Genomic DNA, 23,442 nt, shown 5'->3' with positions numbered 1-23,442 from the left:
TGGACTGGCCAGGCGGCCTGCTGGGACAGGAATAGGGTGTGGGGCTGAGAAGAGTCTGGGCCTTGAACACCACCAGTGGATCCCTGGTGCTCAAGGTGGAGGACCAAGGGGGAGTGAGGGACTTTGGGTCCCCAGCTCTCCACAGGCACCTCTCCAACTCCCCTTTCCCTCCACCTCTGGCTTCAGAGGCTGAAAAAGAAGGAGAGAGAGAGAGAAAAAAAAAATAGCCAGGAAAAGGGACCCCTCATTACACTCACCAGGGATGGTTCCTCGGGTCCCCACCCACAGCACACCCCAAGTGGCCCTGGGCTGAATCCTCCAAGCAAGCTTATGCCTGACCAGTCTCAGCCTCAACAGGCAGCTTAGGTCTGGTGGGAAGAGCTTGGTGTCAGACCCACGTTCAACATCGTGGGAATCTGGAAATGCAGGGCCCCGGAGATGGGCTCCGTCTGCCTCCACCTTCCGTGCCCAACTAGTGCCCGCCACACAGGGGATGCTTCAGCCATGTTTGTGGAATCAGATTTAACCCTTCTTCCTCAAGGGTTTTCCCAACAGGGAAACTGGCATCATAGCCTCCCCTCCCTCAGAGGGGTTTTGTGAATGTTAACAGAGATGATGTTGATGATGTGCCGGGAAGGGCATCTCTTCAAGCACCAGGCAGGGTGGGCGTCTCCCCACCTCCCTGCCCCCCGCCCCGCCCCGTAGCTGCTCATCTGCCCTTTCTAGGAAACTCAGCACTTTAATTGGAAGTTGTCTCATGTCATTTCTGCAGGCAGGTGAGGAAAGGAACAGGGTAGGGGGATGACACAATCACAGATGGAGAAACTGAGGCACATCTCAGGAAGACCTGGTGGGGAGAGATGGCTCTGGGTGCCCCCACCAAATACCCCTCATGTGCTGTCCTCTGGTCCCACGGGGCACAGAGCACTGTGCGGCTGGGGGACATATTCCTAACAGCAGGGTCCTCCAGGGAATGTTTATTTGGGTCCCTTTCCTGGGGTTCTGGCCCAAGGAGGGTAGCCCCTCTGCGGTCCTCCCCAGGAGATTCCACCAGGAGCCCTGTTTCACACGTTCAGACCCGAATCAGCAAGAAGCCCCATGTTCTCCCTCCGCGGGCCCTCCCTGGCTTTCTGGGGGCGATGGGTGGCTCAACAGTTACATTTTTTTTTTCTGTCAAGAAAGCATAAACAGTTCAAAGCCAGGAGGGAAGGGCTGTGCTCCCTGTGGGCCACTGGCAGAATCCCCAGGGAGTCTTACCAGCGTCACGGAGGCCGCAGAGAAAGGGAAAACAGCTGGCCTGTGGGGCCGGGAGCAGGAGGAGAGTCGTTATTTGTGAATGATTCAAGCAACGCTCCTGGCACCTCCAGGAGTGCTTCTTCTTGCCACCCCAGGACCCAGGCACAAGGAACAATGAGGGGGGGCCCTCTCCATCCCCACCCTGCGCCCACCCCTCAGATGCAGACTCCAGCAGGCAGCCTGGCCTTGGCCAGCCTCCAGGTCCTCGCCTGCTTCCCACTCCATTCCCTGTCTGCATTTGTTTCCAATCAGTTTAGGAAACAGCTCTGAGAACAATTAGAAACGATAACGAGGATGAATTACATAATTACAGTCCACCTAGATCTCGGGTGCTTTAAAAAAAAAAAGGCTGAACTGAGTCCAAACAGGGATCAATGTGAGGAAAAAGATGGCGTTCGTGGTAAGTGGGGTGTGTGTGTGTGTGTGTGCAAGGGCTGGGAGACTGGGGACGGCGGTGGGGCAGCCAAGGAGCAACTGCGTCCACCAGCCGGCCAAGCGAGGGTCCTTACAGCTCCCAAGGCCAAAGCCTTAGAAGCAAATTCTGGAGGCCCAGAGCCCTACTCAGGCAATGCAGACCATTTTTCAGGTCAGGCCCCACAGACCAAAACCACGCACCCACCTGGAGGACCATGCAGTCCAAACTTACAAGGACCAAAGACCCAGAGAAGAAAAGGTCTCACTCCATACCTCACAGAACTCAAAATGCCAAACCCTAAGCCAAGGGTTTGTCCATCTGCAGGCCCCTGAACTCTGGCCTTTGATCCCCAGGCCAGCAGCTGACTTTATTCCTGACCGAAAAGGATGGGTATAGAAAGAACTTCATCCTCTAGCTCAAGGCTCACAAATGTATCCTGTAAACAGCCAGAGAATAAATATTTAGGCTTCGTGGGCGATGTGATCTCTGTTGTAACTCCTCAACTCTGCTGTTACAGCACAGACAAGATGTAAACAAATGAGCGGAGCCATGTTCCAGCAAAACTTTATTTATGGGCATTGCAATTTGAATTTCATATCATTTTCACATGTCATGAAACCTTCTTTTTCTTTTGACATTTTTTCCCCAACCATTTAAAAATGTAAGAAACATTCTTCACTTGTAGGCTGTACAAAAACAGGTGGCAGGTCAGAGCTGGCCCGGGCACTGGAGCTGGCTGACCCCTGCTCTAGAATGTTGCTAGAAAATTTGGTGTTTCTCTGAGGGCTCCCAAACCGAGAGCCTAAACATGACCCTGTGGACTCAGCACGACATTTGGAAAGTCTTAGCCGTCAGTCTTTGCTGGATCCCACTGGCATGCTAACCAAGGAAGGAAATCACTCTACCAGTCTTGCTCAAGACATCCCTGCCATCTGTGAGCACCTGGTCCCCAGGAGCAAGCAAGTAGAGGAGAGGTCTCCCCAGCTGAGCAAGTAGTCCCTGCTCAGAAAAGGATGGAAGAAGGACTGTGGTCCAATCTGCCCCTCTCTGGGCAAGACAGGTGTCCTAGTATATAAGGTGACAAAGGACCAGCCTCCTGGTTTTCTACACAGCACATCCCAACTTAGCCCTGTGTCCTCCTGCAGCTCTTGTTTTAGCGTCAGGGAGTATCAAGCACCTTCATTCATTCAAAACAGATGTGTCATGTAGAATGTCTACTACGGCACCATGCCAGGTGACAGTCGGGCACAGGATGTCAAGCACACACGGGTACTAAGTCTCCATGCACTCAGGACCTTAAGGGTTGGGATCCATTATTCCTCTTTTATCCCCAGCACCTAGTACTGCACAGGAGAGGCTCAGAAAATGTTGACCGTGTAAGTGAATGAATGTACGTGCAAGATGGAAATGGTTAGCAGCCTAAGAAAGGTAGATGGAATCCTGGGAGAGTGGAGAGGAGGGAGAATTTGTGCCTCATTGAGGAAATCAACTTAAAGGCCCAATGACAATGGAGGCAGCTGAGCTCAGCCTGATAAGGTGGGTGAGATCTGGGCACGTACAGTTGGGGCCTAGAGGAAGAGGGGAGAAGAAATTCCAGCCAGAAGGAATAACCAGCAGGGGCCTCAGGCATGATGACATCCATAAGAACACCGAGAGCTGGGCCTGCTCATTCCCGTCTGCAGCTAGAGGAGTGCCCGTGAGTGCTGGGAGCCCAGGGGTGAGCTTTATCTAGATCGCCGAGTGCCCACAATGTCAGGCAAAGGGGTTTTAACTTGTGCAGGTGGCAGGAGGTGTTGTGCCTTCTGAACAGAGGTGGCTGGGTGGCAGTGAGATTAGGAAAATTAACATGGCGGCCAAGTACATACGGACAGGAGCGAGCAGGAAGGACAGAAGCAGGCGGGCTCCCAGGAGGAACAGAAGTGGCCTGGATGACGTGGGACCTGCAAAGTGATGAGTGGTTATGAGTGTAGACCCTGGATTCGGAGAAGCTGGGCCCAATGACCAGTCCTTGCTGGGACTCAGCCTCCCCATCTGTCAAATGGAAAAACGGAGTGATTGCCTGGTCGGGTCACTGTGAAGTTTAGATGAGGTTACACGTGTGAAGTGCTACACGCTCAGTAAACATTAGCTGTCACTGTGACTTTCATACCAGAATAACTCTGCAATGCTAGGGAGATTCGTAACTCATAAAAATGCTCTTTGACTGCTGTGATAAATACTACAAATTTCTATATGACCAGCGGTCAGACCGTGTCCATTGTTCAGGAGTCACATTTGAGCCAGAGCAGCTTCTTTCAAGCAGAGAGATGGGTGGCCGACAGTGTTCTACAATCTCTACCTGCCTCCTTTCTCACCCTGGAAACCCTGGATGGTAGAGACCTCACCACATCCTCAAGAAGGTGACAAACACCCTCCCAGCCACCGTCCACCACCACCACCACCACCACCCAGAATCAGCTGGTGGCAGCCAGAAACCAGAAATGTCTAGCCCCACATGAGACCTTTACCAAGGTCCCAAGTGCGCTACAGAGAACTCACAGCTCCCAACACAGGGAGGGAGGCTGGAGGGAGGAAGTCCTGACCACAGGCCAAGCGCCCTCTGTCTTAGAGGTGTTACAGAGGGATTAAGCCAGGGCCTCTGGCCAGCAGGCAAGTCTAGGGGCTCTCTGACACAACAAGCCTGTCCTTCGGGATCCCTCACGCTCAACATTAGCAATCAGCTTCTGGTGAGCCCCTGACCGGCCGGGAAAACGATCAACATCCCGGCAGAGAGAGCACAGGCTGCTGATGCTGGCGGCCGCAGCCGTGAGTTCTGATCTTGGTGTCCCCACTGCCTGGCCCTGTAACTACGGGAACAAGGAGAGCAGTTCAGTGAGGGTATGTGAGATAATGTGTGTTCGGTACACACTGCAGCCCAGCGCTGGGACCTCTGGCGTAAAGGCAGAGGACGCTGGAACTCAGCGCCGTGACTGAGGCCGCAATCACCACCACCGGAGGTGAGGATGAGGGGTCTCCTCCCTTAATCAACGCCTGCCTGGGGCCCGGAAGGAGGAAGTGGCTTTAACCCAGCCCGGGGCTCTGTGCTGGGCTCCACCCACCCACTCTCAGATGGCCCCCTCCTCTTGGGGGTTCTGTTTCTCCATATGGTCCAGCCTCTTCTCTGCCCTGGTCCAGTTTCTATCCACACTCCTCCCTGCCCACCAGCTGGATCTTCCATCTCTGCACGGGAAGGAGGAAATGTGACTCTGAAGGAAGACTCACCAGCCACTTGTGAGCCATCTCCAAAGACGCCCTCAGTCAGCCCTCCTGGCCACTCGCTTCCAATCCCATTCACAACTGACCATGGCTCCAAAGAGCAGGAATGCCAGCCCAAGGCAGTAGGAATGGAGATTTTTTAAAAAGAGACGAAAAGAAACGTTCTTGGGCTCCCAGGGCACCTCTCCACACAGCACAGCACGGCTCCTCCTCCCGCACTGCCATCTGGTTGCCATTGGCAACCAGGCAATCATATTTTTCTGGTCCCAGATAGAATCATCATAATCAATATAGAGTATTTATCCCACTCCTTGGTTTCAAGGAACTCAAAGCTTTTCACATCTATTATTCTTTCTTCACTAACGTGGGGGAGACTCAGGGAGGAAGTGCGGATGCGGGGGAGGGGGGAAGGACTGAGCCACAGCCTCTATTTAACAGATGGAAAAACTGAGGGAAGGGGTAAGAAGGGGAGGCTGTGAAGAACTGCCCCTGAGAAGAGAGCATTGTTAACAGCGATTGGCACGTGATGGTGCTTTCACATATATTCTGCATTTATTTCTCACTCCATCTCTGGGAGGTAGGCTCATTTCATCCACTCACAGAGGAGCCTCGTAAGATTAAGTGATTTGTCCAAAGTCATACAGCTAGAAATGGCTTTGCTGAAGCTGGAAGTGGGGCTTTTGAGCTCCCTTTTAGTGTTTTTTCCCCCATTACATCTCTGCAAAGAATTATCATGTGCTCCTAGACTTATTACATCTCTTCTTCGCGCAGCCAGCACACCACTGTAAATGCTCATCATTCTACTGCTGCTCTTATGTAGGTAATTTTTCTCTGAGTTCTGGTTGGTACCAGTGCTCGACGGGCAACAGGGACACAAATGACAAGATTGAAGCATTTGACTGGGTTGAGAAATTTACGAGCTATATTTAACTTCCAAAATTCTATGGCTATCCCCTTACCAGAGTAAAATTTTGGGAAAAAAAGATCAACTTTTTTGACTGTGAAAATCATGACTTTTGATAACTCTGTGTTGTGACCTGTTACCATAGCGACTGGTTTGATGTCACTCTTTCATCATAACAACCAAAGTGATGCTGGAAACATGCCTCTGGGGTCCCAGATGTGGACAAGGCACATCCTCAACACCTTCCACCCTCAACACCAGCAAAGGCTTCAGTGCTTACCTTGCTAGTTAGTGCTAAACAGGCAGCTGGAGGTAAAAGGACCGCAAATAAAACACCAGGGACAGGACACATGTGACCATGGGCGGAACAGATCTAAATAGGTTGTTCTTCTGGGTTTTATGCACAGCACAGACACCACTGAAAGAAGAGAGTGGCTGGCTTGTGTCTGAAGCTTCCTCTTTGTTCTCAGAACAGAGAATCAGCCAGATACCCCCTTACCTTTAACCACCTTCCTAACTTAGAGTGAGGCACGTTCTACTGCTTGGAAGGAGAGGCCCCCAGACAGGAAAGCCCACCTGGGATACCCCAGACCTCCCGAGAAATGAGATGAAGGGATTTGGGCATCCTTTGCCCTCCTCGTAGTTCATCTAGGATGTCCCTGGATTCCAGCAAAACTGCCGCATTGGGGAATTCCCTCCATTTCCTCATTATATTCAATTGAGTAGGCAGAGGAGGAAAATTAGAACAAAATGCACCCCTCACCATGCCAGAACCCAGGCTAAGGATACACAGAAATGCTGAGGATCCAATCCCCAGGGATTGATGGCTTGTTTCAACCAATCAACGCAGGCTTGTTCACCACCTGTTAGTACAATGCCTGTGACTGGCCGATAACCCGGGCTGGCCCGCCCACCTCGCAGACCTTCCACTCCACTCCAGGACACCATCCGCCTTTGATCTCCCCTCCCCTTTGGCTCCCAAGTCTCCTCAGGTCCTGACATTGTGCTTTTGTCCCCTGCTCCCCATTCCCAGCTCCCTCATTGGCATCAGATTTGGTGTTTCCAGCATGGAATTTCAATTTTTCCTTTTGACCACAGTTTGCACCCAACCCTCAGCTGCACAGTTTTCTGACCGCCCTGAGTACCCAGCTCGCTTGTAGCTGGGGCTCAGCCCACATCAGCCAGCCTGTTGGCATCTCTGCCACACCCGTGCCTGCTGCCCACAGCGGGAGGCAAAGAGGGAGGGAAGGTGGGTGAAGGTACTGTTGTAGGCACTGTGTAGTGTCTCTCCCAGAAATTTAGCAAAACTCAAACTGAGAAGTGCAGGTTCTCCAAGACGAAAGCCAGCCTGGGGCTCTTTGTAAGTCCTGCAGTTCCAAGTCCACCTCACGGTAGGTTCCTAGTGACGATGCCTTCCTCCCTTTGTATGAGACTGGTTCCTTTCCAAAGAGCTTGCCCTCTGTTGTCTCTTTTGAGCCTGATACCATCCTTGGGATGGATGCCGTCAATCTGAGGACACGATCGCCATCTTGCTGTTTGTGGACACTGAGGCACACAGGCAGGGTGATGCTGTCTGAGTCAGAATGGCACACCCTGCGTGGCTCTCACCTCCCTCGGCTACACGAGCGTGACCCTGACGAGGTGCAGGTGCAGAGCAGGTAGAGGATGTGTCCCCCACGCAGGTGGAGCAGTTGAGTCACACCTGACTTCTGGCCTTGTGGGTGATGATAACCAGAGTCCCCATTCTGGTTTTTAACCTGTGATGAGGATCCCAAATCCACCTCCCAGTTGCTCTGTTCTGGGGCCACACTGGGGAGCAGGCAGAGCTGGGGTCCAGCTTCCTAGCCTACCTGCTTCTCCCCCACCCTCCTCCATGCACAGAGAGCACATCCCAGGGCCTCAGATTCTGCTTCTGGCATCCGGACACACTGGCTGTATCCTCAGGATCAGAGCAGGATGTACATGGGCCCTGCCTCAGGCTTCCTGGCCATGCAGGGTCACGTCCCCATTTAGAAGGGAGGCTGCGTGGGGGAGGCTGATGGAGGTTTGTGGTCCTCACTCTTGGTTGTGGGCCCACAAACTCCTGTCAAATGTGTAGCAATAGCCTTGGGCATAAAAACAAGGAAGGGAGGAAAATAACCAAGGTGGGGAGAGGGGAGAGATTCTGAAATCTGGACAACATCAAGGGCCTGTTTCCGTGACAACGCTCTGTATTGCTGCAGCCTGTTCTAATCAGTGCTGTTGATGGAGCCTCCAGCCCCATCCGTGGGGGCCCCCGCCTGGGCCAGCTCCTCCCCCTGCAGGAGGACCACTAACGCCCTCCCGTCACCCCATCTCCTAGGAAGGGAAGAGGGGCTGGGGAAAGAAGGAAGATCAGAGGCATCCCAGAGAGTGGAAAGTGGCAGGAAGACTTAGAGCCACCGCCTGACGGAGTGTGGGAGTTGTCCGTGTCTGCATGTGTGCTGGGACTGCCTGTGTTGGGGATGCTCACTTGTGCACTGGTGAGCCCCTGGGTACCCGCGGGATACGTGGTGGCACTGGCCAGCACGCCAGCGTGGCTTCCTGTGGGCGCATCAGCTGAGCCCGCACACATTTCCCTCCCCCTACTCTCTGCCCTCTCCTGCCTCTCGCAAAGCTCTGAGTTGACGCCCAAGGATAAGCCCTGTGTGGCAGAGACAAGGGCTGGGTCAGAGACCAGCAGGAAACAGGCACCCAGCCTCCAACCACAGCTCAGTGGGTTCGGGACAGAGACAGCAGTGGCCGCGACGTTCTCCAGAGTTACACCACACTGAAGGGTTTATGGCTCAGGGCCTCTGCACAGACTCCAGACTCCTCAAATTCCCACAAAAATGATTGGCAACTTACAGGCTTTGCTCCAATCCACAGATGGGGCCTCAGAGGCAAACAACTTGTCAAAGTCACCCGCTGGGTCTGGTGTCCCCAGAAAACCAAACTCCCTTCCCTCTGCACACTCTGAGCTGCCCTCCCCCGTCCTGTGCCCACCTGGCAATCACCCAAACACGCTGCAAATCAGAGGACACATGACACACCTCACTCCGTCCCGCTCTGAAGGCAGTCCGACTGGGGGAACAAGGGATCTGGTTTATATTTTAAGCAGCTAGAGTGAAAAACAGGGGACTGATGAGGTAAGGCCATGGCAATGAACACCGCGCAGCTGCCCAGGATAATTACGTCGCCTCGCCATCCTGGAGCCCGGGAAGAGGGCACAGGGGAAGGCCTACCCCATAGATTATGAGCAGTGGGGACCGAGCCAGCCGCTCCAGGAACGCTAGCTCTCCACCTGCACCCTAGCTGTAAGGGCTGCCGCCACTACTGGAAACACAGCAGGAGGAGCCAGAGGGGTGGAAGGTCCCAGTCAAAGCAAGGCTGTCTTCCCCTCAATTTTCAGCCCTTGGCAATTCCCTGAGAAAAGTTCCCATTCCAGCCCTCTTCTAAGTTGCTACATGAAGAATCAGGGCCCTGAATTTCAGTTGACCACCCAAAAGACATTGGGAGACCTAAAATCAGCACAGGACAGAAATTAGTGAGAAGGTCACTGAACAGGAGAGGGGGAAGAGAGAGGCGAAAGGGTGGCTGTTACATGTTAGGGATGACCTTTGAAATCCTCACCTCCTCCCTCGAGCTGGGGCGTGGGTCTATGCAGGGGTTTCCCAGCCACCATACTCCACCCACGGAGACGGGCATTTCAGGGCTAAGGTCTCTTGGACTGTTGGCCACTCAGATGGCACCATGACAGGAGCTGTGTGGAGCACCCAGCTTGGATTTGACTGGGCTTCCTGGCTGCAGTGCCCCATGGATGCTCCACTTCACATGTGTGACTTGTTCTCAACTTTGACTGAATGTCTGGGTGCAGACCATGCTTGTGGATTTCCCTTCCAGGTCCCCCTTCCAGGTCCTTCCTTCCTTGGTTCCCTGAGTCCTCAGATGAAAAAGGCTACTACTTGACCCTGTGGAGGAGAATCCAATCCAGGTGACCCACCAACTAGCATTGGCTGTTTCACTCTTAAAAGACCCTCTAGAAACACAACATTCAGGGCACGGAGCATCAAAAGTCAGATCCTGAAAACTCTGGGTCTTTGTCAATTGCCAGAAAGCAGCTCACATTTCCTCTCCTTCATGGTCCTGAGCCAAAATCATTAGAGACCCTGATGAAACTGACTCATGAGGGGCAGAAATCTAGCAGGGAGGGATGTGGCCACAGTGCGTTGTGTGTGTGTGTGCAGTGCACACAGATGCACGCATTTGCACAAGTGAAGCAGCAATAATTGGTGGTGTGTGGGTGTGAGTTGTGCCTGTGCAACTCAGGACCAAGAATGGGAGGAGAGCTGCACCTGAGGCAAAAAAAGCTCCCAGATCTCAACCTCCGAATCAAGAGATCCTTAGCCCCCTCTGTCCCAACTGATTCTTCCAGCTCCTCCCTCTGTCACCGCCCAGTGCAAGGTAGACAGAGGTCTCCCTCATTTCTCTGTCCCCAGGTTAACTCAAGCCCCTAAGTGCCCACAACCTGAAAATACAGGAAGCCCTAGAGTGGGGACCACGATGACAGCCACCTTGAGCAGTGTCAGCAGGCTGAGAACAAGAGTTGAAGATGAGGACAGTGGCATTGGCAAGAGCAAAGAGAAAGCCAAGGGCTCTCTGGAGGGGAGGCTGGAGGCCAGCCAAGGGGACGCAGCAGGAGCCACACGCAGCTTGTGGTTGCAGCGGTGGGAGGAAGACTCCTCTCCTGACAGGGAGTCAGTCCTGACCCGGGGGCCTGCTGGCGGGGGGGTCTGGTCATGGCTGCGAGAAGCTTGTCTTTGGGACCCTCTCTGCAGGAACATCTCAGCACAACTTGCTGATGTGAAAGCACATGTGTGGGTTTGCACACAACCTGCCGAAAGCATATGCTGGTAATGTGAGGTTAAAGACTGGTTAAAATGCAACGGTGTGGAGCTTCAGTTTCCTCATCTACGAGATGCAGGTAATACCAAGCGACTGTCTGGGTGCTTTTCTGACGCAATCCATGCCTAAAGTGTGGGGCACAGTGCCTGGCATGTAATAGGTGCTTAATAAGCACTCATTTCTTTTATTACTATTTTCCAGCCCCCTGTCATCTGAGGTCTAAAATGACGTAGCAAACATAAAAGGGGTGTTGGATACACTATGTTATTATTTGCAGCACAGCTCCTATTCACATTACCCAGCTACACATGGAATGGCTCCCCACCTAAACACGCAGTGCGGATTAGCATTGGATGATAATTCTAGCCCGAAAAATCTCATTATTAGTCTGACGTACATTTAAATTGTCACACAGTGTAATGGAAAAGCAAGGACTCTGATATTAGACCATGGTAGTATCTGATCCTTACCACTTGCTAGCAACGGGCCTGGCTTAGCCCAATGCCTGGCTCCTACTAACAGCCCAATAGATGTTTTAAAAAATAATAATCCTGGGAAAAAATGATAATTCTGTATCGTTTTAGATGTATTTTATGTTGACAATTCTATTCTTGATCTCATGGGGTTTTTTTTTCCCCCCAATGTCCTTATGACTGATGGTCAGCATATCAAAACAAAAAGTTTTGTTTCAAATCAGCTGGCCACTGCTGAACAGTAAGTTGTTGAAAGACAGGATGGTGTTGAAGGTTTGTTTAAGAGGCCACGATTCTAGGAAGCATGTGGACGTATTCATTCTTCAACCAGGATTGAAACGAACTGTCAAGTCCCTCTGAAACTCTCTATCGCAGGCAGCAAGCACTGACTCACAATTACTACCACATATACCATGCTTTACTATCAGCCAGAATGTTAACCGTCCCTGGTTCATTCACAAACTGCACTACTCGTTTTATCTCTGGCCTGGAGGGAATTGAGAAGCAGAAAGTAGGCTCTGCCAGACATCCAGCTGCCGTGACGCTCTCACCTCAGCTGGCAGGTGTGGGAGCTTCAGACGCATGGACCACAGATGCTGCAGGCCCACCTTGCTGGGGCTCGGTGGTCACGGGGGCCAGCCCTTGAGAAAGAGATCATCTCTAGGAGCCTCACAAGATCCTCCAGGCTGTCTGCAGACAGGTCTCCCCAAAGGGGTGACCATCCGCACTTTAGAACACAAAAGTGAGTAATGTATTTAGTTATCCATATTATATACATGTATACACAAACATGCATACAAGAATGTACACATGTGCATGTACAACACGTACACATGCATATGCATACACCCATGCATATGCATACATCAATGTGTGACTAAACTTACTATCCACCTCGGGTGACACACTTGCTGGGGATGCTTGTGGGAGAAGGAAAGGCATTTTCTGTGGCTCAAACAGCTTCTGGAATCAAAATATCTGCAAACCACTGGCTAAGGGGGCAAGTCCTGAACCCAGATCATGCAATAGATGGTCAACCAACGTCCGGGGTAATAATTCTTTCTGCTCTCTCCTCCCTTTCCCTAAAGCCACGAGGAAATGTTTTAATACAGGTGCCTTTTCACCTGTGGGTCCCGCTGGCTGGGGGATTACCAGGGTGAAAAGCATCTGGTTCCTGACCCCAGAAAATGTCCTAAAACCAAATAAAAAGTGTGTTCTTTCTGAAGCTTTATAGGACTAGTGTAACACATGCTGGCTGGCTAACTGGAAAACATTACTCTGTGTGTGTGTGTGTGTGTGTGTGTGTGTGTGCACGCACGTGCATGTGTGTGGATCTGCATGAGGTTGGGCCTCTTGCCTTAGGACACACTTTTGTTTTTACAGGATCAGTTCCCTTCTCCCTTTTCCACACAGTGCGGACACTGTATAAGTTTTGAGCTTCAACCTGCAGGAAAATGCCAGGATCCTTGTGTTTAAAAAGAGAGCCTTGGTTTACCTTCCCCACTGCCTTCCACCGACGAAGGTGCACAGACAAACACCTGGCAGGCAGTTCGCAAGCCTTTGAGGTTCTGCCTCTCCCGCGCAGCTGTCACATCGCACCAGCTCAACATGACACAGCAAATAACACTATGACACGCAACCGGCAACTTTTGGAAGTACGCTCTCCCCGCCGAGCCCCACCTGCCTCCCCCAGCGTGTGCTGCTGTCTTCAAACTAACCATCCTGAAACTGCTTAAAAGAGCCTGACAGGTAATTTATTCTGTGGCAGAGGATAGCAATTTCACTGTCCAGAGGCAAGATACCCAACTGCATCAGAAAACCTATCCACTTGTGGAACACGGGTTTAATATGATAACAATTCCAAGGGTGTGTGGTCATAATTCTCTCTGCTCCTTCCTCCCTGTCCCTGAAGCTGCTAGCAAATATCGTTACAGTTTCCTCTTCTAAAGGCCCTCCAATGAACCTCCATCGAATAAATCAAATATTTCACCGTGAAGGGTGATTATCAGGCACTTGTTTGAGGAAAGAGCCAACTCTACAGAGGTCAGGGCCCAGTTGCTGCCAAGGGATTTTTGCCCCGTAAGTAGGATGTTTTTAAAAATTGTATCTGACTCTCTTTGCCGCCACCATGCTGGGCTTTATAGATTTCGCTGGGGCACCTGGTACAAAGGGAAGGAAGAGCAAAGAAGTGGATACACAGGATAATACTTGCTTCTAGAAGTAGAATCCAGACGCCTTATGGGCTTATTTTTCCAGAATATTCTGACGGCAGTTCTCACATTTTATTTCCTAAAACCCATGTAAGGCAGGGAAGGTCAGCATTCCATTATTGTTTCCGTTTTACACTGTAGATGGCAAAATCCAAAGCTTGGAGTATTAAAGACTCACTCATCCTCCTTGATCACATCATAGGAATAGTGGATTTGGGGTTCCTCCCCCGGTAAAGCACAATGGTGCGGCCTGTCTGCCATCACATGGTAAGTTCCCATCAGGGACAGAGCGAGGGTCGACGTCTCCTGACTCGTCCCAGACAATCTCCCCAGCTAGCTCCTGCTCCATGAGACTGCATCTCGCCTGCATTGCAACAACATGCAAATTCTAAAAATGATTTCTAAACTTGGCTTTGTCTTTGAACTTGCTATGAGATCCTGGACAAGATGCTTCCCATTATGGTATTTTGGAAGACTGAGCTGTAAGTGGGGCTGGGAGCCCCTCAGGCCATGGTTAATTCTTTTGGGGTCTGCAGTGTCCAACATGGTGCCTGGACTGGACTGTGTGCCTCAGAGCTGCTCACTGAACTGAACTGAGAACAACAACAGAATCTGCTTACCTCCTACTGATGTCCCTGAGCGAGGAACACATGCCAGGAAGCGCAGGACACGCCCACGGATCCCAAGGCTGTAGAAGGCAGCACGTCCGTGTGCTTGTTCTACTAAACTCTGCCTTTTTAGGTAGTAATAAATGGATTTTTTAAGCTCAGTGTATATTTATGTACATATAAACATAAATATCCCGAATCTACTACATTTAAAGAACCTATTCAGTCCTATAATAATCCTATTGCTAGGCCACCAGTTGGAGAAACCACAGCCTCTCAAAGAATGATTTGCCCACGGCCAGCAAAGGCTGAATGTCAGAGACGGGAGATCCCAAAGACAGACCCAGCTTAATGAGGCCAGAGGTTCCATCCGGCTGCATTTGGAAAGAGGCCTTTCAGGGCAAGGAGTGCCAACTGTTTAGCAAAATAGCACGTCACCAACACTCTGGGTGGAGACTGCATGCGAGGGTGACAATCCCGGCCTCCAGTCATCACACTGTCAGAGTCAGAGGTGAAAGGGGCCCCAGACCTACTGAAGCTGGAGACCATTGATTCATCCTGTCTGAAGAGGAGCCCAGCCCTAAGTGCTCACACTTGCCTTCAGGGCTGGCCTCGGAGACCCGGGGTCAAAGCGAGGACACATCCAGGACACATCTGAAGAGGTAGAGAAATGTTATCGGTCAGGAGCAAAGAGTTGGAGATGAAAGGAACGTGTTTGGTGTCCCCAGTCTGGATGTCAAGTCTCAGGGCCACCGAGGCCTGGGACGCCAGCAGCCGGGGCGAGCCTGCAGGCTGTGTGTAAGGTTGCTTTAAGCAAGCAGAGAAACAGGAAACAAAGGGGAAGAAACCTGGAAAGATGGAAATGAAGCATCGCCCCAGCACCCAACCCATTTTCAGAAGTTTTAGCAGATGTCCCTTCCACCCCCTCCTTCTTGGGAATGCCTCAAGACTTTTCCTTCTCCCCACTGGGCAGCTTTCCCCACTACCTACGCTTGCTTTCTGGATTCCAATCTGCTGCTTCTCCATAGGACTCTTCCTTCGCTTTTCTTTTAGATGCTGACCTTTGTCCTCCACAAGTTGTCACTCAGAGAAGTCCCCCTCCGCAAACTCATTTCATGCATTTAGTTAGCACTTATTAAGCACACGCTGAGCCCCAGGCCCTGGGTGAAGTACCGGGCATGCGTGGAATGGTGGCAAAGACAAAGACGGTCCCAGGCTTCCAAGCTTTCAGTTTAGTATGAAAGAGAGCATTGAACAGGAACCAGGTTGCCCCCAGAAGCAGTGCCTATTGCCTCCTGATTTCTTTCAATTGTCTCCCCTTACCTGATCTGATAGACTTAAGGTTATGAGTTGTTGGGACCGGCATGGCTCTGAGAGGGCAAATCCCTATGTTGAGCCGTCCTGTCTGCATCTGACCACTACTCTGGGCTTCATCACGGAGGAGGCTGAGGTCCCAGGGAGAGCAGACTCCTCCACCTCATTTCACACCCTGGCACCTCCCATGGTCCAGCACCCTCGGGTTCTGTGCAGGAACAGGATGGTTTCCCCAACTGGAAGACACCCCTTCACTGATGCTCAGAGCCCCTCCTTTCTTTGTGGCTGTTTTCCCACAGCAACAGCAAATCCCATCTGCGGCATCATTTTTTTCACACCCAGTTCCCTTTGAGGGAAGACTTCCATCTTCTGGGCTGCTCCCAATTGCATCTTAAAGACTCAAGCCTTCAGAGAGTGGAGTCATGCTCCCTGAAGTTAAAGCCCACTGGGCCATTTTTTTCCCTAGGCCCCAGTTCCGCCATCACCCTGGGTACCATTTCTTCCCTCTGAATGGTAAGAGAAACTGACGGTCTCATGATGGTGCCTCCTGTGCCCTCTCACCCTGGATGCTTCCGGAGTCAATTTGCAGCTGCCAGTGGGCCCCAGTCTGTCTCCCTGCAGGTGCAGGAATCAATAGGCATCAAGGGTGGTGACGGCGATGCTGCTGGTGTTCACGGCCGCGTTTCCCCTGGGTTGCTCTGTGCTCAGCCTTCCTTTAGATACATCCCTCTTAATTAACCTCATGTCTGTATCCTTTCTTTATGACATGGAAGGGAAAATATTGTCACTGAAGGACTCAGCAGAGAAAATTTCCGAAGACCTGCATCTCCAGGGTTCCCCTTCATTTTCTAAATTGGCACTTCTCTCAAATTAAAACACCTCTGGCATGGCTTCTTTTTAAAAATGTGTGCTTCCAATCCAAGAAACACAGTAATAGGCCGATCCTATCAGTGAGCAGAGAGGACCACGGACCCGTTTGGCGTCAGTACTACTCGTGAATAAAACAGGCACCAACAGGGCCACACACATGTCCATGAACTGGGAGGGACCCCGACTTTGTTCTTTCTCCCCAAATGCCCTGCTTACAAACTGAGCCCGATCTAAAACATTCAGATGAACTTAAAAGCATCATCTTGCTAAATTTCAGCCTTCGTTAAATATTCTTTTCTAGAATCTGACAGTTTTGTTTTGAAATTCTCTCCCACACGGACTTCTCTCCTTCAAATTAGGAAACCAAACCAAACCCGCACCTTCTCCCGCTCTGAACAACGCCTTTTCCTTGGGCGTTGTCATCAGGAGTCGCATCCCTTTCAGACAAAGTGGACCAGGTGCCGTACTTGGAGTTTGCGGAATGGTGGTGACATCTAAAGAGAGGCACATTCCAGCCACCCCAGACAGCCTGGAGCGGGGCTGTGCGACGGCTGGTGTTGGTGAGGGGAGAGAGGGACTGGCGGTTTGAGTGAGGGTGCGCCTCTTCGTGGGCATGCAGCCCCCAACCATACACCTTCCCTGTCTTCTCCACATCGAGGACTCGGCTGTCCACGGCCTGTAGTGCGTGAGGGCTCTCCTCCTGGTCTGTAGGCGGCCGTCTTCTCACCGTGTTCTCACACAGCAGAAGCGACAGGCGAGAGCTCTCTGGGGCCTCTTTGATGAGGACATTAATCGCATTCACGAGGGCTCCACCCTTGTCACCTCCGTCCCTCCCGGAGGCCCCACGTTCATACCATCACACTGGGTCTTAGGTTTGAACACGTGAATTTGGGGGAACACAAACGTTCAGTCTACAGCACACGGTCACCCCTGTATGACTGTGACACCCCTTCTGAATAGATAATGGCATTTCTCACATCCACATTTTCCACAGCCTCGCAGGCTCACATGATAAGGTGGTACAATCAAGGCCATAGTCAAAGGGTAAAACTCAGAAGTTCCTGACAAGGGGGATTGTTTGCCCACTCTGAAAGTTGAGTTGAGTTGGACCTGACTGGTCCAACTCAGCTCTGCATCAGGTTAACGAGCGCACACCAGCTCAGATGGAGGAAGAGAAGGCCAGAGGCAGGGCGGCCAGTGGCCGGAGACCGAGAACGAGAATGCCGGGTGTGGTCTTCGGCGTAACCGGTCAGACTGACTTGCCCTCCCCCGAGCTGTAAATGAGTAACAGTACTGGGTGCTTACAGTTGTTTGTAGTTAAAGTAGGTACTATGTGTAGCATCCTTAGACCAGAGACTGCATTTCATGCACAGCTGTAAAGGCGAGGTCAGAACCACCAACATCCCCGTGACGTCTTCTATTTCAACCTCACGGCAGCCCAGTAAGCTGACACCCACCGCCACCATCACTTTACACATGAGGAAGGGCAGGCCCCATGCCATTAAAATCTGCCCCACGCCGCACAGCTAGAACAGGGTTTGAAAGCAGAATTAGGGAAGAGTGAGATCTGTTGATTCCGTCTGCGGCGCCCAGACTGGAAACTGGATGAAGGCCTTCAAATGGCTGGCTGATGACATCTGAACTCCAGACTCTCCCTCTCTCTTAGCCTTCAAACTACCCCTAGAAGGGAAAGGAAATTAAGTATATATGCCCAGTCACTATAATATGTGTTTCAAATAAGAAAATAAAATAACAGCTGTTTCCGTATGGCAAGCATCAGCTATCCTGGCGACCTCATTTTATCCTCACAAAACCCCTCCCTAGTCTGAATTTTATTAAAATGAAGGAACAAGAGGATGAGGTAATTTGTCCAAGTCCACATGATGAATAAATGGCAGATATAGGATTCCAGCCCAAGGCTTGCTGGTCGGGGCGCCAGTGCCCTTGGCAGCAGGGGACTACCACGGACACAAATACCTTGAATTCCTCTGCAGGCCCCGTGCCTGGTCTCCATCCATCCCTTCCTCTCTCTGCCCACCCAGATCCATCACGTGCACTTTCATTAGGCATCTTTCCCCAGTGATCTGTTGATTTGTTACATTAGAATTGCAAACAAATGCTCTCGATCTGTCCCTCCTCTCCTGCCCTCCTGGCGTCAGGAATTCAGCATTGATTTTTCTGGCCCCGCTCCACTGCCTGACTGACATTTCTGGTTGATTTCGCCTTAGAGACCTTCAGCTGGCTTGCCCGGCTCCCTCAGGAGCCCGGAGGGAACAGCACATCACCTGGAGAAACTGAACTGGACCTCCTGCCCTCCTTCCCTGCTCACAGGCACCAAGAGTCAGTGCCCCCTGGACTCTGTTCCCACTGTACCCAGTGGATGGGAACACACTCTTCCCCAACCTTTCAGGGATCTCAGTGTGGAGGGGAGGCAGGGAGAGGTGGGACAAGGTAAGCTTTGATCTCTTAAGTACTGATTTTTCAACTGAAACTGGGGTAATTTGACGTCTTGTAGACGAGGAATGGGATACCCAGGAGCAAAATGGACTGAAAAGTATGAGGAAGATGGGCTCAGCGGAAGGGGTGGAAAGGTGAGGGGTCACCATCTTGAAAACAGAGGGGTCCTGATCCCTAACCAATCAGAAGGTTTCATATAAATTTTCCAAAAGTGGATTTAATAATCCTCAGAGGTCATCTAAGCCAGTCCTCTGTCCAGGCCACACAGCATACCTCAAAAAGACTAGCTTCTTTCCTAAGTTTATGAACTCAAACAACCACACCAACCATCTCTCTCTCTCCGTTTTCAGTTTCTGACTCTAATCATTCTCTTGGGATACCAGGTACCAAATGGAGCTACATTTTCTTCCCTGAACTTCCTGTCCCCAGTGGATGCTGCCTGGGGGTATCTGAGCTGGTATTTCATGGAAGCCACCACTCTGCCAATCAGATCAGCACCCAGTGCTCTGTGCAATGTCAGGGCTGACCAACAGGGAGGGAACTCGCAGTGGTGTGCCAGCTCAGGACAGCTGATTGTTAAATTTTAGAAGTTCTGTGATCTGGTTGTTAAACCACTGGTAGCTGGAGCTCACCATGCTGGGAACAGTTACAGCACAGAAAATGGCATAGGCTATAAACCAGGGCTTTTTACCCTGGAGAACCAGGGGTTTACTAAAGAGCGTGCCCAGTCACGTGGTCAGCTTAGGTAGAGGCAGAAGACAGAAACGGTGGAGTAAGGTGGAAGGGATGGAGGCAAGACAAGGAATCCATACTCTCGGAAAGAACAGCCTTTGATCTAATAACCATCCCTCCTTCTCACCTCTTAACCAGGTGCAACCTCATTCCCTCTGCACCCATCTGTCTACAAAGCCATCACTGGTGATGCTCTCAGACCTAACATGGGAAAGCTGCAGGGACAGGTGAGACTTTGGCTTCCTTCATTTCTCAGAAGCCACGAGTTGGAAACATAAGAACCAGCAAAGAGCACGTGACCAGAGAGTGAATTGTAGATGTACATTCACACGTAGCCTTGCCGTGGTTCTCTCCAGCTGTTCCTCGTATAAATGTTTATTCTACCCAGTGAATCAATGAGCTCACTGAAAGCAGAGGCTGTGCCTTTCATTTCTTCTACATCCTTGACAGTGCTTGGTAAAGTGCTAAAAACACAACAGGCAACTCACAATTTCTCAGTTGAATTGCTTTGAACTGAATTGAGTTGGTGACAAACCACTCACTGGCTTATTATCAGAGGTCAAGCCTTTTCAAAGCCCATTTTTTCTAATGAGGTGAAAATTAGGTGCTGACTAGATAGACAGACACTAGGTCACACCTAACCTTGACTTTGGAACTTCACATAAGCTCAGGCCTATGGCTCTACTTCATTCCCATTTTCCCGGTTGACCATCTTCCTTCACAGTTTCCAGGCTCCTGGCTCATGTGAAGAGCCATATGGTTTGAGACTGTGATTCCCGGTAAGCAGCCAACTTGGTCCCTGATAATATTCAATGGGGTCGCTGGGACACCCCCAAATAAGAGCAGCCCAAAGTTGAGCTAGGCCAAGAGAACAAAGGAGGAGCTGCCAGGTCCACACCCAAAGGGGCTCAGAAGCTAGAGAAGCCACCTGCCCCCGAACCCCCTGCCTGATCAGTGCTTTCCCCCAGGTTGACCCGCTGCAGGGAAACCAGGGCCCAGGAACATGGAGGGACATACCCTGGTCTCACAGCCCCAGCTCTGTGCCCACAAAGGGGCAAAGAGGCAGATGTACCTTGTTTGGAAGTCTGTCCCTCTTTGTCACACATGACAGCCTCTATTTCTCATGGTTCTCTGTCTTCCCCAAACTTGACCCAGAATCGGGAGCAAGGTGCCCTTAGTCCCCTGGACAAGAGGCTCAGTTGCTGATCCAGACGCTGCCTGGAAGGGAGGCCCATCCTCTAACTGAGTGGCAGCTCTTCTCAGCCAAAGCTGCCAGTGTTCACCTGTGGGCACTGAGTCCCCTCTGAGAATCTTCCCAAAGACTCTGGAAAGTTCTCACTCACCCACTGTTTTTATAGATGATTTCAGAGACTTCATAAACCTCCAAAAGCCCAGCCGGGCACCCCGGGCAGTGGCTCCAGATTAAGGACACCAGATGACATGCCTCTCTTAGTCATTCTGTCCGCTTCCTTCCTGGACACCAGCTCCTATTTTTCACCTCCCGAGTCCCTTCCCTCCTCCAGGAAGGAAGAGGACTGCTCCCTGGGGGCCGTCCACATTACAGATGAACAGACTGACATCAAAGAGGCTGTGTAAGAGGCAGAGGCTCACGCAGCAAGTTACTAAGGAGATGGGGTTGGGATGCAGGTCCAGGAGGCTCTCCCGGTACCCAAAGCAGCTACACAGTCCTGCTCCGTAGTACAGTTTCCATAGATCTCAGAAACAGCCACATCAGAGGCCTGGCCTTCTCCTCCTCAACTATGAGTTCCCACCAAAAGGTTTCAAAAAGGAAGGAAGTGCCCCTCCTGGGGAGCAGGCAGGTCTCGCCATAGACGAGGCAGAACAAGAGAGCAGCTCTGCCTGTCCCGGGCTGACCTCTGAAGGACGGATACCAGAAATGCCTCTGACACACCGCCGACTCCCGCGTTAATGGGGGACCTCTCAGAGCCCATTAATTTCAATCCTGTTCCATCAGCAGCAAGTGGACACGCTCCCCTCACCCCGTCTCCCAACTCTTCCCACCAGTTAGCTGCTGAGGAGAGTTGTTCCCCACCAGGCAGCTGCAGGGATGAGAGCTGACTGGGGCAGCCAGAAAGGCCAGGACCCTGCCCTGCCTTGCCCTCCCCTGCCTTGCCCTCCCCTCCCTGCAGCACCCTCGGGGCTGGAGGAACCCGCTCAGCCTGCCGTAGAGACGATGGCCAAGGAGGCAGCCAGGGTGGACTCATGATGCCCACAGAGGGCCTCTTCAGCCCTCTCTCTGAACTTCCAGAACAATCTCTGCATGTCCTTGAGTGAGGACTCTATTCTATTTTGACCTGGAGCTGCTCTGGGCAAACTGGAGGCCCAGAGAGGCCCAAGTGAGTCATTCTTTCCCTGTCTTGCTTCATGATTCAGGACCCCAGGCAGAGGCCAAATCTTAGAGGCCTCAGAAAGATGATTCAAGCCTGAGGACAATTCCCAGATGACACTCTCTTCTGTATCCATCCCTCAAAATAGGGGTTGTACAAACTCAAAGGTCTTGGTTGCTAATTCAGGGGAAGCCCTTACTCACCAAGACCTGCCCCCTTTCTTTTAAATGGCCATTAGCTCCTATATCTACAGGAGGCCATGCACAGAAGGAAAGGGAGAGGCCAGGTGGAGTGAGACCAGACCACATGGAATCAGTGTTCACCCTTCACAGCCGCTGCTTTATCCAGGCTGGCCCAGAAACCCACCTGCTGAGCAGTGGCCCACCTCCACGTCCACTGGCTGAAGGTCCCTCTTCACTGTACTCCCACACTGAAGTTTCTGGGGGTTTCCACAGGATGGGAGCTGGAGGCAGTGGCCAGTGCCCTGCCAACCGGCATCACCTCCACCAACATGAACCGATGTGCTGGACAGCTTAGGAGGTGGTTGTGGTGGAGAGTCTAAAAGAGCAGACGGTTCCTGTCCTCTGACAGTTGGGGAAATTTACCAACACGTGGGAACAGACAGAAACACAAATATTATGCAACAGAGAACCCTACTCCCATATCAAAATTTTAAAGAGGGCTCTCTTGCACTGCTCTCCAACAAGGGAAGGCCTTTTTTTTTTGTGGACCCCCTTGCATTTTGTTGTTAGCAGTGCCTGATGTGTCCAGGGGGAAGAGGGTAGTGGGGTGAGCTCTCAAGGACATATCCTTGCCTGTAAAGAGTTTTCTAGGACTAGAAGTCAGTGAGAGCTTGATTCCTGGACCCAACGGGATGCCTGGAAGGGAAGGCTGTGTCAGTCCCACTCAGGGAGAGCAAGTTTTCATCCTTCAGCTGCCTCAGTGAGCCAGAACTGACTGGGAATAGCAGGCTGGGGTCTCAGCACAGACACAGGGGTGGCATGTGTGGGCTGTGCAAGTTTATTGCAGCAATGACCTTCCTAGAGATGACAGCCAATGAGCCTCCTTTTCTGAAATCAGTACAACTTCTACTTCCCTCAGGCTTAGACTGGACATTCTTCTGAAATGAAGCTCAGGGCATCAGGTACTAAAACATTACAGTACACTTACCGCCCTCTTTCTTCCCCAGTAGTCCCCTCCGCATTCCGAACAGGCATGCCGGAAGGACACACAAGTGATTCTGGCTAAGCTTTAGGAGTCAGAGAAAAGGCAAAAAGATGTTTTCCTCCCCTGTTCTGACCAGGGGGAATGTTTCCCAAAGAAGTCAAAAGTAGTTATCTGTCATCATCTCCCCCACCAAAGCATCCTGCCACCATGCACTTAAGAGGAAGGGACATCGGTCCAGCATCAAGAGATGGAAGATGGAGGAATAAAAGGCAAGGCTTCTGCCTCCCATGTTATGGTTCCTCCATGACACATCCCAAGACCTGAAGGCCTTCTCAGCCCAGGGAGCTCATCCAGGCCCATCCCTAGCAAGTACAAATTAGTAGCGCTCCAATGGCAAAGGAAAAAGATCATAAGGCGGTCCAACACTGGAAAAGCAATGGTGGCCACGTGGTGCTGAGTTGTCCAAAAGATGTGGCACAGAGCAAGATTAT

The 23,442-nt window shown here is 51.5% G+C and overlaps 1 protein-coding gene across 4 annotated transcripts in view; it reads right to left on the bottom strand.

Moving 5' to 3' along the window:
• PLXNA4 (plexin A4) overlaps positions 1-23,442 on the bottom strand; it is a 561,131-nt gene that overhangs the window by 270,227 nt on the left and 267,462 nt on the right. The window contains exon 6 of one of the 4 annotated variants that reach the window (XM_045511050.2): positions 1,475-3,651. The exons of the other annotated variants lie outside the window; for them this stretch is intronic. Coding sequence (XP_045367006.1) covers positions 3,553-3,651 — 99 coding nt within the window. The 3' untranslated portion in view covers positions 1,475-3,552. Of the gene's footprint in view, positions 1-1,474; positions 3,652-23,442 lie in introns of those variants that run through there. 4 annotated transcript variants of the gene reach the window in all.

This window comes from Camelus bactrianus, chromosome 7 (genome assembly GCF_048773025.1).
Source record: "Camelus bactrianus isolate YW-2024 breed Bactrian camel chromosome 7, ASM4877302v1, whole genome shotgun sequence".
NCBI lineage: Eukaryota > Metazoa > Chordata > Mammalia > Artiodactyla > Camelidae > Camelus > Camelus bactrianus.
Note: the sequence above shows the minus strand (reverse complement) of the source record. Positions and strands in the feature narration are given on the sequence as shown.